Source organism: Ciconia boyciana, chromosome 17 (assembly GCF_034638445.1).
Source record: "Ciconia boyciana chromosome 17, ASM3463844v1, whole genome shotgun sequence".
NCBI lineage: Eukaryota > Metazoa > Chordata > Aves > Ciconiiformes > Ciconiidae > Ciconia > Ciconia boyciana.
The window spans coordinates 11,308,704-11,319,620 of record NC_132950.1 but is presented as its reverse complement, the minus strand read 5'-3'; the positions used below and the strand labels follow the sequence as shown (position 1 = coordinate 11,319,620).

The following is a 10,917-nucleotide window of genomic DNA, read 5'->3' as shown; positions in this document are numbered from 1 at the left end:
ATGAGAATATTCCCCTAGGGAAGGTGCCGCCTTTCCAGCCTGGCCTCAAGCTGCGCACGCTGCAGGGGTGCCATTACCCCGCGCCTGCGCCAGCGGCAATGGCTCGGTGACCACGCTCAGCGACCTGCCACCAACAACCGGCTCCTCCACAAGCCGCATCCTTACTCGCCTCCCGCACGCTGCCTCCAGTCCACCAACACTCGAGACGAGGCACCGGGAAGGTTTATACGCAGTTTCTACCCATATTTATTTTCAAGAGGATTGCGGGGGGGGGGGGGGGGGAGCGCTGAGCCTGATTAATCTCATGTTTTCCCTCTGTGATCTCTTTAGAAGAGTATCGTTAGCAACAACATTAATATTAAAGCATCCTCTTAAGCAGCGAGAATTCTTTCTTTTCCTCTTTTCACCTACTCCTATAATAAATTCCACCCATTTCCCAGGGAACTGATCCTTTCTTTAGGAGAAGCTCAAACATCAACGCTTCCTGGGAAACACTACGTCTCTGTTGAACACAAAAGCCTTTTGTCTGAAAACTTGCGATTTAACAATGCTACAGTGGCAAGCAAAGGCTAAGACTCTTAGCAACAAATGATGACAACCATGCACGTTTTTTTAAAAATTTTATTTGTCAAAGAAAAAAGGCAATAGCCAATTGAAAACCTACTTAATCTTTAACTCCAATTTTTGTCTTTAAATTTAGAGAAATGACTTATTGATTTACTTTTTTTTTAAACAAACCCCCCTTTTTCCCCTTTAACGTTTACCATCTACTCGTGCTGAATCCTTCCAAGGAGATTGCTCCAGCGTACCTCTCCAGGTCCTCGCTTTGCTCCTTTTACCAAAAAAATGAAAAACTCCATCGTGCATCTTAAGGGCTCCAATCGTCAAAAATAGGAAAAAAATCTTTGGAATAGCCAATTGAGTTGAATAAAAAAAATCCACACGAATGCGGTTTGGTTGGGGCAGGAATCCACTCCTATGTTCCTGGTAATTTGATCCCGCTCCATGAATCCTTGCAATTCAGCCTCCCTATCCTATCCACATTATGATTTGAATCCAATGATCCAGCTCCAAGGATTGGGATCCAGTGAGCCCTCTCCAATCCAAACCTTTATAACCAGCAAAACCAAAAAAGAGGAGGCAAAAAGTTAGATACTGTAATGAAAAAATAGGATTCTGGGGAATGATCAGTTATGTTTGCCATCAATTAATACAGATGTACATTAATAACTATCAATTCCCCAAAACAAACTTTTGAATGGTGATGCTCAGATAATTTTTAGAAATGTTAATTACTATTTGGAGGAAACATTGTAATATTTACAATATGTCAACTGAAAATGCCAACATACTCATTGCTCGTACAGTGGTGTGCTACAGGTTTTGTGGTTGCAAAAAATGTTTATGAAACTGGAAAAGCTTACTGCTAAAGCTATCCACCTACTGTATGTCTAAACTATAGCTAGCGCTCCCAGCTGGAAGGTAACAAAATTAACTAACCAGAGTTTTCAAACATATCGGTGAGTCAATTGTGAATTAGTCTGAGGGGGCAGGGCTGAGACTTAAGAAATTATTCCCAACTAGGTTTTCTATTTTTGCTGTCATTCTGATACTTAAAAAAAATGAAATAGCAACGCTGTATCAGTCACACAGAGGACATGCAGATTTTAGCAGTATTGATATTATACTCTGATTTGAAGACACCCTTGATCTACTGCAAGTGTACGAATACTACGTAACATTAACACTTGTAACCAAATGCTGCATGACGAAGTAAACCAATACTCCCACCCCCGTCCCAGTTTATTCCTTTAAAAAACTAGAATGGAAGAGAATTACAAAAGCAAGTATTTAGCCACAATTGCCCCCCAAAAAAAGTTTTAAAGAAAAGAGCAATTGTAGTCTGCGGTAACTAGAACATGCCTGAAGTGACACGTAGGTGCACGTACTCAATTAACCTGTCTCTCAGTATAAGGTCAATACTGCCAAGTTCATCTGTGACAATAGCACTTGGAGTCATACCATTGCCTCCATTATTGATCTGATCCTCCTCAATCCTCCTTTTGACAATCCTAAAATGATTGACATGTGCTCCACAATCCTTTAATCCAAAGCATTCTTAATCCATCTCTTCAGATATGTCTACAGAAAGACACACGAAAAGGCAAGATAAAATATAAGATCCCCCAGAAGAGACAAGTTAGCCACAAACATCCCAACATCCCCAGCTCGTATAAACCATAGCTGAACACTGAGACATTTACACAGCAATACCACAGTTTGAAGAATGTTGGTATTTAACTAGAACTAAATCGAAACAATCCTGACTGACATCAATTAAAATACAATTTACCAAAGACATGAGGGGAATGTTGATGTTAAGGAGCAAATACTCACTAGGGATTTTACACAAGAATGCAATTCAACACTTCAGCCAATTTGAATAAAACAGTTTGAATTAAAAAAAATGAAAGACTGTACTAAGTAAAGGAAAACTGTGTACAACATGGAGTTCTACAAAAAGATCAGAGCTAGTGATCATTTATGTACGAGATCGGGATCTGCTGTGGCGGGGAGAGTAGCGTGGAGATCCTCTGCTTCTTCTTGGGGAATAACTGCGGCTTCTGCTGTTGCTTCGACTACGGCTTCTGCTACGACTACGGCTGCGTGACCGAGATCTTCCATAGCTTGGACTTCTTGGGCCATCAACTTTAACGCGGATGTAGGCAGTTTCTCCCTATTGAATAGACAGAACTTTCGATTGAAAAGTCTAGGCTTTAGGGCCATCTTTTTAGGCATGCTGACAGATTGAAGATATCGTTTACTACAGCACGGAAATAGACATCAAAGCTTTAAAAGTCTATCTCCTGACAAGCTGACCACAGACTTATTTAGCTGCTTTGTATACAAACAATGAACACCACACGTGCCTTACCTTCAAATCCTACTGTTAAGCCCCTTGTATCCAATTCTGGCCAAAGAAAGTAAGTATGACACCTACCTCATGAGATCTAAATTTAGTGTTATCCAGTTTTCGCACAGCGTAGGTCATATCTTCCTTCCGTACAAACTCCACGACACCAGTGCCATCTCGGAAAACATCAGCATAACATACATCACCTGCTTCACGCATGTGATCCTTTAAATCCTGCCAACTTCCACTTGGAGGCAGCCCTACAGAAAAAGCAAGACGTTACTTTAAAACCGGATTATATTCCCACCTCCTGCAGTTACAGCGTCAGGTCGCAGCAAACAAAAGAGCCTGTTCAGTAAACAGACGTGCTGCCTCGAGGAGCCGTTCGCATCGCACGGACAGCGCTCCGGACAGGCTACGCGAGGCGATGCTTTTTAAGAAACAACGTGGAGCTGCATCACCCCTCGCTGGGAAGCTCGCCTGGAGGACCCCGGGGGAGCACTGGGGCTAAGAGAGAGGAATGACTCACCCGAGACGATCACTCTGTACTCCGAGCGCCGGGACGGGGGGCCGTACCTGCCCCGGGGGGCTCCGCCCCCTCCGCCACCGCCGCCGCCTCTGCCGGTGCCCCGGCCGCTCCGAGGGAACTCCACGCGGAGGCGATACCCATCGTAATCGTAGCCGTCCCGCCCGTAGACGGCGTCCTCCGCGTCCCTGCGGGACGGGACGGGGCGGTGAGCGCGGCCGCCCGCCCCCCCGCGCCGCGCCCTGCCCACGCACCGCCCCCCCGCCTTTGTTCCCGCTTCCCGCCGGCCCCACCCCGCCCCGCGCCGCCCGCCGCCCCCCTCCCCGGGCCCCCGGCAGCGGGGCCGCCACCCGCAACGGCGCGGGGGCCCGTTAGCGCGGCCCGAAGCACGGCGCGGCGGGAGGAAGGAGGGAGGGGGCCGATGCTGCACGGGCGGGGAGAGGCAGCTCCGCGGCGGCTGCCCCCGCCTCAGGCCCGGGCGGGGGGGGGGGAACACACACGACACAGGCCGCGGCGGGGCCCCAGCCCCCCCTCTCCCCGGGGAGCGCGCGGGGGTGGTGGTGGGGGTCTCACCTGGGGTCCTCAAACTCGACGAAGGCGAAGGGCGGGCCCCCGCGGCGGTTCTTGAGGTCGATGTCGCGGATGGCCCCGTACTTGTAGAAGACGTCCTCGATGTCCTTGGTGCGGATGTCGGGGGGCAGGTTCCCCACGTAGATGCGGCAGTCGTTGTTGCCGGCTGGGCCGCGGATCACGCCCCCTCCGGACATGGCAAGGTCAGCAATGGCTGCGGCGGTGGAGGGCCGGAGCGCGGAGAGCGGGCGGGCGAGCGGGCGCGGGGCCGGGCCGGGCACACGGGAGCGCACACGCCGCCTCCCCCAACAACCGCTTCAAAATGGCGACCGCGGCTCCCCTCGCGGTCCTACTGCGCGCAGCGATTTCACCCCGGGACGCAGCACCGCCCGCGCTGGCCGCGAACGAGGCGGCGCCCGCGTCTTCCGCCGCGCCCTCACTCCTCCGCCCTGCGCATGCGCGGCTTCGGCGGAAAGTAGTTCCCCTCTTCTTGCCCCTCGGCGGCTCCACCTGAGAAGCCGAGCCCGTGCTGGCGGCGCAGACTCCTGCGTGCGCGGGTGCGGCGGGCTCGAGCTCTCCCTCAGAAAGCGCCCGTTGCCCGCGGTGGGGGAAGAACGCAATCCTCGGCCGCGGTTTTTACGGCGGCAGGCCGTATGGCGTCACGTCCGGTGCGGCGTCCGCGCTAAGAAGGCCCGGCCGGGGCAGGGGAGGGTGTGTCCCACAGTGCACCGCGGCGGCGGGGGCGCTTGGCGCCAAGGCGCGGGGCGTGTCCCACAATGCACTGCGGGCGGGGGGGCCGTGTGCAGCGGCTGTGGGGAGGCGGGCGGGGGATGGCGGCGGTGCCGGCAGGGCGCGGGTCGGTCTGCGCTGGGGGCAGAAGGGCTGGGGCCGCAGGCACGGCTCTGTCACATTGTGGCGTGCCCAGGGGGCGTGGGGAAAAGGGCTCTGCCCGCTCCCCAGGCGGGCGGGAGGACCGAGGGTAGGATGGAGGCGAGCTGGGACTGGCTCGGCCACGCTGAGGTAAAATGGCTGCCCTGAGGGCACAGGGTGCTGAATCTAGGCCTGACTCCACTGCCCAGCCATGCGAGCATCCTGCTTAAGTATCCCCTTCAGCAGAGCATTAAAGTTAAGTTTTAGGGCTGTTGGGTTTTGTTGTTTTTTTTTTTCCCCTCTAACATTGCGGTCTCCCATTTCTGAACACAATATCGTGGTTCTTAGCTAAGGGCTTTTAGAGTAATCTCATGGTCTGCTCTGGGGGGTTACTCAAATCTACTTTGCGTGCTGAGCATGATGACTTTGGACAGAACGAACCTTAAGAATGTACTTGACTTGTTTTGTGTCTATGTAAGTTAATAAAAGTGGAGGAACGAAAAAGCATTTGAGATGGAGGCAATGTCACATCTCAAGCGAACACGTTTATGAAACACCATCTCCTGAGGGCTCCTGCAGAAGTGTGTGCAGTATGGTGCGTTTTCGGAGGTTTAATGTAGAGTTAGGAGAAACACGTACAAAAGAGCGCAGAAAAGGATTTCCTGGGGAAGAAGCAAGAAAATAACGTACAACTATGTTACATTTATGAGATCATAATTTAAATAAAGTCCCTTTAAAGCACCAGCGTAGTAGTCCGGCTTGTCACAAAGCCCTGAAAGATGTGTTGAGGCAGTAAATGTAGCTGTAGGTGGACAAACCGCTTCGGCCTGCCCCAAACCCCCAGAGCACAGCAGCTCTTCCCTGCCGCGTCCCGCCTCGCCCGAACCCCGCACGACTCCTTCCTCTGCTCGCGCTTCACTGCTTGGAGTTCGGGTCGCAAATTGCTTTTGAAGTGAGGATTTTTTGTACGATCCGCAAGATACGGCAGATGTGGGAGGGATACTTCTAAAAATGTTTGAAATAGTTGTACCTTTGCAATCTGGATGTCTCTCATTTATCCCTTGGTATCTTTTGTATCGGCACAAGCGAGTCCCCGTGGTGCTGGAAAGGTTGAGTCACCGTAACCACCGTGATGGGGTTAAAGTAGTATCTGAGTGTGTAGAAAAACCCTTTAGGCTCCTAAGTTAATTAAGGGATTTTGAAAAATGTCTCATGCCTCTTCAGTAGAGTCTGTCATGCATACTTCATTTTTCATGTGTTAATTAAAAATGCATATTCCTCTAGAAAACAGCAATCCGATGACTTATAGTTAGAAAAATATTTCCAGTATAATGTCATAACACTTGACTTATAAATGCCTTTCATTCTTCTCTCGTGTAGGTTATAGTGCCGTAATGCGCTCTGCTCCAGTGATTTTTAACATGGGTAATATCTATGTCGGATTGCTAGGGGTTTAAATAAAGACTGCTATTCATCACTGAAAGCTGTTATGAGAAAGCCCATCTTCAGAAGTGGTGGTTTGCAAAGTCTAAACTACCGAGTATCTAGAGGTTTTCTGTATCTTTAAAGGAGTGTTGATGGTTTCACAGCTCTGCTGGTAGCGGAATACGAACTGGTGAGACGGTGACTGCAGTGCCCCTGAGGTTCCAGCGCTGATCTACGTGACTTCCATGGGTGCTTTTGGGTAAATACATTTTTTTGAACGAGCACAATTTAACAAGCTAATTCAGTGATTTGCCAGCTCGGTGGAAATACTTGTTGCATATTAAAAAAAAAAAAGAAAAAACAACTCCCCTCCCCACAAAAAAAACAAATCTCAAAGACCCCCAATATGCTCTTCCCAGGTGCAGGGAAGGCTCCATCCTTTGCCAAGAAATGAGTCTGTATTTTCAAAAGCTTATTAAACAGCTGAAAGTTATTCTTAAAGGCATCATAAAATAATGGTAAGTCTGCCTGGTTTGCGAAAACCCTATTGCATAATTTCTTTTGTGTGTTCGTAATCCTCATAACTGCTTTAAATAATTGCCTTAATTACCTTAATGAAGTGTCTCTTTATAGAAATATCGAATGTTTTCTTCTTCATTACCTTTTTTAGCTCTGTGTTATCAGCAGAGCGCTTAAAACAGTTGGATAAGCTGCAGAACATTTATTTGCTTTGTCAGAGTCGCTTTTGGCTTCCTGGCAAAATGTATATGTGGAGAATCATTAAACATTAATTATGTAGAAAATAAATTACTGGGAAGGAAATGGCAAATAATCTTGCTAAAAAAAAAAGCCAACTACTGTAAAAGGACAAGCTTTCCTTCTCAAAATGAGAGAAATGAAAAACAGGGCTTTCAGAATGAGAATATTGATTAATAATGCAAATATTAACCGTGTGACCCCGTACGGGAAGTGTCTGGGCGTGCTGAACTTACCCAGGTGGAGGTATGCAGGAGAGCACTGGTACAGCCGCTCCTCAGCCTGCTTTAGGCCTTCTCACCTGGAGAAAGAAAACCAGCAACTTCGGTTTGGCCCTTTCTGGCATTTTCACAGTCTTCCTTCCTCTGCCCTTCCTTCCCAGAGCTCTTCCCACGGTGTTAAAGTGCACTCTCGCTCTTTGCGAATAACCACCCCGATGCCGCAGGTGGGTCTTTTTATGCAAAGATACTAAAAGGCTTTACAATGGGGTCGCTGCTCCTTTTTAGTTACGACACAACAGAGGCATTGGCAGCAAAAGCGTTTTTCCCAAGCTGAGCTGGCAGGGCTAGGGGCAGAGCAGGGCCCGCAGCCCGCGTCCGAGCTGGGTGGGTTGGTTGCGATTCCCCGTGCTGGCTTTCATCACCTTTACCGCTTGCCTGGCTCTGTTAGCGAGAACCTGTTTTTCCTAAATCGCAGCAGCCTCCTCAGTACCGTACAATCCAGCTGGGATTAGTCTTGATTAATCTTACTTTGTTGCAAAATAAGAGTTAATCAAAGCTCAGATTGTTTGGAAGACAAGGGTCATTTTTAAAACGGCGTCTTAAGTTGTAACGTTTTTTTGGAGAACTGAGCTTTGAATTGTCCAAACTTGCTGTTTCCCTCCCATAACAGTCGCTCTGAATATGCTGCTTGAGTGGTTTCTTTTGGCATTTCAACAGTAACACGAAACTGCCCAGATAGTATCTTTGGAGCTTGAACTATAAAGCTGGTATGTTGGGGGCCTTCAATTTTAAATAGTGCCTCAATGTTATCCAAGTTATTTAACTTGCGTGTAGAAAAAAAGATGCAGAAATACAGTCTGTGATTTTTTTCGGAGAAACTCTGAGTACGCTGATAAGACAAGGAAAGTGTGTGTAAGTGTGAAAATATTTCACATAAAAGGGGATGGTGGCAGAGCTCATTTTATTTATGTAGATTTATATGTAAGCAAAAAGATTTCACATGCACACGCTGTAGCATGCCTTAATGCAAACGAAAAACACAGCACGCTTTGACGGTGTGGATTTTTCCTGAAAGCCAGCCTGAAAGGACACGCACACAGGTAGAGATTTAAAGAAGAAAAGCCACCCAGAAGAGCAGGCTGCATCGACCGGCGTTTTGCGTGGATAACACCACCTGAATTCAAATCACGCCTGGAAGGCATTGTGAAAATGCTCATTTTTAGAAATTCTGAAACGTTGCTCTTTTTTCTTCGTTAGAACAGCTACACCGTTACAGCCGTTAAGCACGATGCGCTCGGCAGAGCCGTGATCATAAGGTCCCTGGAGCAGACTGCTGGGGTCTTCACGGGACCTTCCAGCGCAGCCCGGACCCGTTCCTGCAGCCGTGAGCCACCTCGTCCCCCCGGGCTGGCTGAAGGGGCGCAAGGAAGCAGAGTCCAGTTAAATGGTATGTGGTTATTTGTCTTGCTAGTAGCAATTAAAGGTTAATTTGAAAAAAAATTTAAAAAAAAAAAAATCAGGGGTTTTGGTGTGATTTTTGCTGTCTTGTTTCTATGTTACTCGGATTTTCAGTGCCTGGTTTCACCGTTGATTCCCACGTGCCAGCGCAGCGTGTCTGGGGGTGGGGAGGGGAAGAGGCAGCGGTTAGCACAGAGTGAAAAGTTTAAATGAGCCCCCCAAACCTGTTTTAATTGATTTCTTTCCCTGGGAAAATATTTATGTTCATACAGGGCGCTGCGGGCTCCTTCTGCCCACTCTCCGTTGCTCCCTGCCTCCCACTGTCACTGAATATTGCAGCAGCCAGTTTCATTCCTCTTCCCTCTCCCTGCCTGGTGGGATGCTCCAAAGCCTGACATGGATGGAGGAAAATGAATGCAAAATGTTAATGAAAATAAACCTGCTAAGGTTTATTCCTGCTAAGGAATAAATAAGCGAAAAGGAGTGTATCCATTTGGGTTGCTCATTTCAGAAGGATCCTCGTGGTTAGGCAGAGACCAGCCAGGGAGGGTTTCCCCTGCAACCGCTCCTTTGCTCCTTTTTCTTTTGCTATTTTTATTTCTCAGTGCATTTCCCGGAGCTGCCTCCTTTCCCCTCAACACCTTCCCACGCCCCAGGCGTGCGGCATACGGCCGGCCGAGCTGTCTGCGCCGGGATCCGCTGAGGACCCGCTGCTGTGGCAGCTCGCCGACCCCGCTCGGCACCTCCTTTCCCACCACTTGGGCTTCAACTCGGAGCGAACGATGCCGTCCCGATACAGGGAACTGAAATAGCAAGCGGTGACAAAACACCAGGGAGGTAACACTGAGCGAGCCGGCCCTTGCAGCAAGAGCCCCGTGCTGCAGGGCTTATTAAACAGGCAGCATTTTGTACGTGTCCATTAGAGGTATCGATAGCTTCTTGTTTGGTGTGCGGCATCTGCCACCTTCCCCACCAGGAAACCGCGGTGCTGCGGCACAGCCGTCAGCTGCCCTGCTACGGGCAGCGAGAGCTCTGCATTTAGACATCGTGGTGGCCATGCCGCTGAGCCTCAGGAGCGGGGATAGAGATGAATCTTTTTGTTCTCCAAAAATAACCCCGATTTGCTAGGCCTCAGTGGTTTTTAAAAGGAGGTTTTCCATTAGCTTTCCGTCAGAGAGCCGCTGGCAGCGCTGCCCACGTCCCCGCTCCCTCTGAAAAGAGACGACGGGATGCAGGCCCCGTGGCACTAATGTGGGTTTGCTGATTTTTTTAATAGAAGGAAGTAGAATGAATGAGGAATGCATTAAAATCTGTTTCAAGCAGAACGTTTTTAAATACAAATACAGTTTTAGGAACTGTTTCGTTGACATGCGTAACTTTATGTAAACATTTGAGAAAGACGAGGGATTGCAATAACCGCTTGAATACAAAAAGTCACGCAGACCAAGGTAGGAGTGACACCGAGCCATGTATTTTTACTGTCTGAGCTCAATGAAAGGCAAACAAACGAGGAAAAATAAACTAGACGTTTACAAAAGGCCCGGGGTTGGAGCAGTTGCCAAGTGCCTGAGCAGTTTGCCGAGCCCAGTGCCCCGGCTAAAAGGTACTGCTAAAAGGCCACCTTATTATCCAGACGTTCCCTGTTTAGGAAGCCTCACAGTTCATATCCAAATCATTCTTCAAGAAGGTGAAAGGTGCAAAATCAACTGCTTTTAAATTAGCAAGTTGAAACACGTAGTCAAAAATTAGGAGTGAAAACACCCTGGCCATCTTCTACGGGCAGTGGCTGGCCTTCACTCTGCTGCACGGGGCAAAGCAAAAACGGGACGGTTTTCATTTCTCGTATGGTACCTGACTTACTGGTACCATGATAGCCCAAATAAAATAGGAAATCAAAGAAGAAACCTTTTTTTTTTCTTTTTCCAAGTATGCCTTTTGGGTGCAGTTGCTTGAGGATAGTAAATAAGAATAGCAGATTGTTGTAATCTAGAGGCAGCACCCAAGCACGAACGTTGGATATTATTTTGATAGTTTCCCAGGAAGCGCATTAACATTTTTATACTCTGAAATACCACACATGAGAAAGAAAGGATCAAAGGAGCAGCGAGCTTCATGGCATGAGGAGGTCTGGGAGAGCTGGGCTGGCGAGGGCGGGAGCCGCAGCACCAGTAAAAGCC

At 48.8% G+C, this 10,917-nt stretch overlaps 1 protein-coding gene and 1 long non-coding RNA gene across 8 annotated transcripts; one reads left to right on the top strand and one right to left on the bottom strand.

The window, feature by feature from the left end:
• Positions 1 to 2,087: 2,087 nt before the first annotated feature.
• Positions 2,088 to 4,656, bottom strand: SRSF1 (serine and arginine rich splicing factor 1). 2 transcript variants are annotated; one of them, XM_072881862.1, is made up of 5 exons: positions 4,014 to 4,650; positions 3,444 to 3,628; positions 3,002 to 3,174; positions 2,551 to 2,737; positions 2,088 to 2,142 (listed from the first exon to the last, which is right to left on the bottom strand). In XM_072881862.1, exons 1-5 carry the CDS (start codon positions 4,205 to 4,207, stop codon positions 2,120 to 2,122), a joined length of 762 nt encoding a protein of 253 aa, XP_072737963.1. In that variant the 5' UTR covers positions 4,208 to 4,650; the 3' UTR covers positions 2,088 to 2,119. The 2 variants fall into 2 exon arrangements, with proteins under 2 accessions (XP_072737963.1, XP_072737964.1); XM_072881863.1 differs by lacking the exon at positions 2,551 to 2,737 and having other exon boundaries at positions 2,936 to 3,174; positions 4,014 to 4,656.
• Positions 4,657 to 4,911: 255 nt separating this feature from the next.
• LOC140660995 (uncharacterized) lies at positions 4,912 to 9,788 on the top strand. 6 transcript variants are annotated; one of them, XR_012045568.1, is made up of 5 exons: positions 4,912 to 6,564; positions 6,725 to 6,823; positions 7,444 to 7,506; positions 8,540 to 8,729; positions 9,346 to 9,788. It is a non-coding gene; the product is annotated as an uncharacterized lncRNA (long non-coding RNA). The 6 variants fall into 6 exon arrangements; XR_012045567.1 differs by having other exon boundaries at positions 4,912 to 5,832; positions 6,470 to 6,564; positions 6,725 to 8,729; XR_012045565.1 differs by lacking the exon at positions 6,725 to 6,823.
• Positions 9,789 to 10,917: the final 1,129 nt, after the last annotated feature.

What these genes read in the sequence shown, in the direction of transcription:
- SRSF1 (XM_072881862.1), bottom strand. Translation starts at nt 4,207, where the DNA reads ATGTCCGGAGGGGGCGTGATCCGCGGCCCAGCCGGCAACAACGACTGC. An exon ending in GTCGAGTTTGAGGACCCCAG is followed by an intron (nt 3,629 to 4,013) that starts GTGAGACCCCCA and finishes CCCGTCCCGCAG; the next exon opens with GGACGCGGAGGACGCCGTCT. An exon ending in CCACAGCAGATCCCGATCTC is followed by an intron (nt 2,143 to 2,550) that starts GTACATAAATGA and finishes GTCTTTCTGTAG; the next exon opens with ACATATCTGAAGAGATGGAT.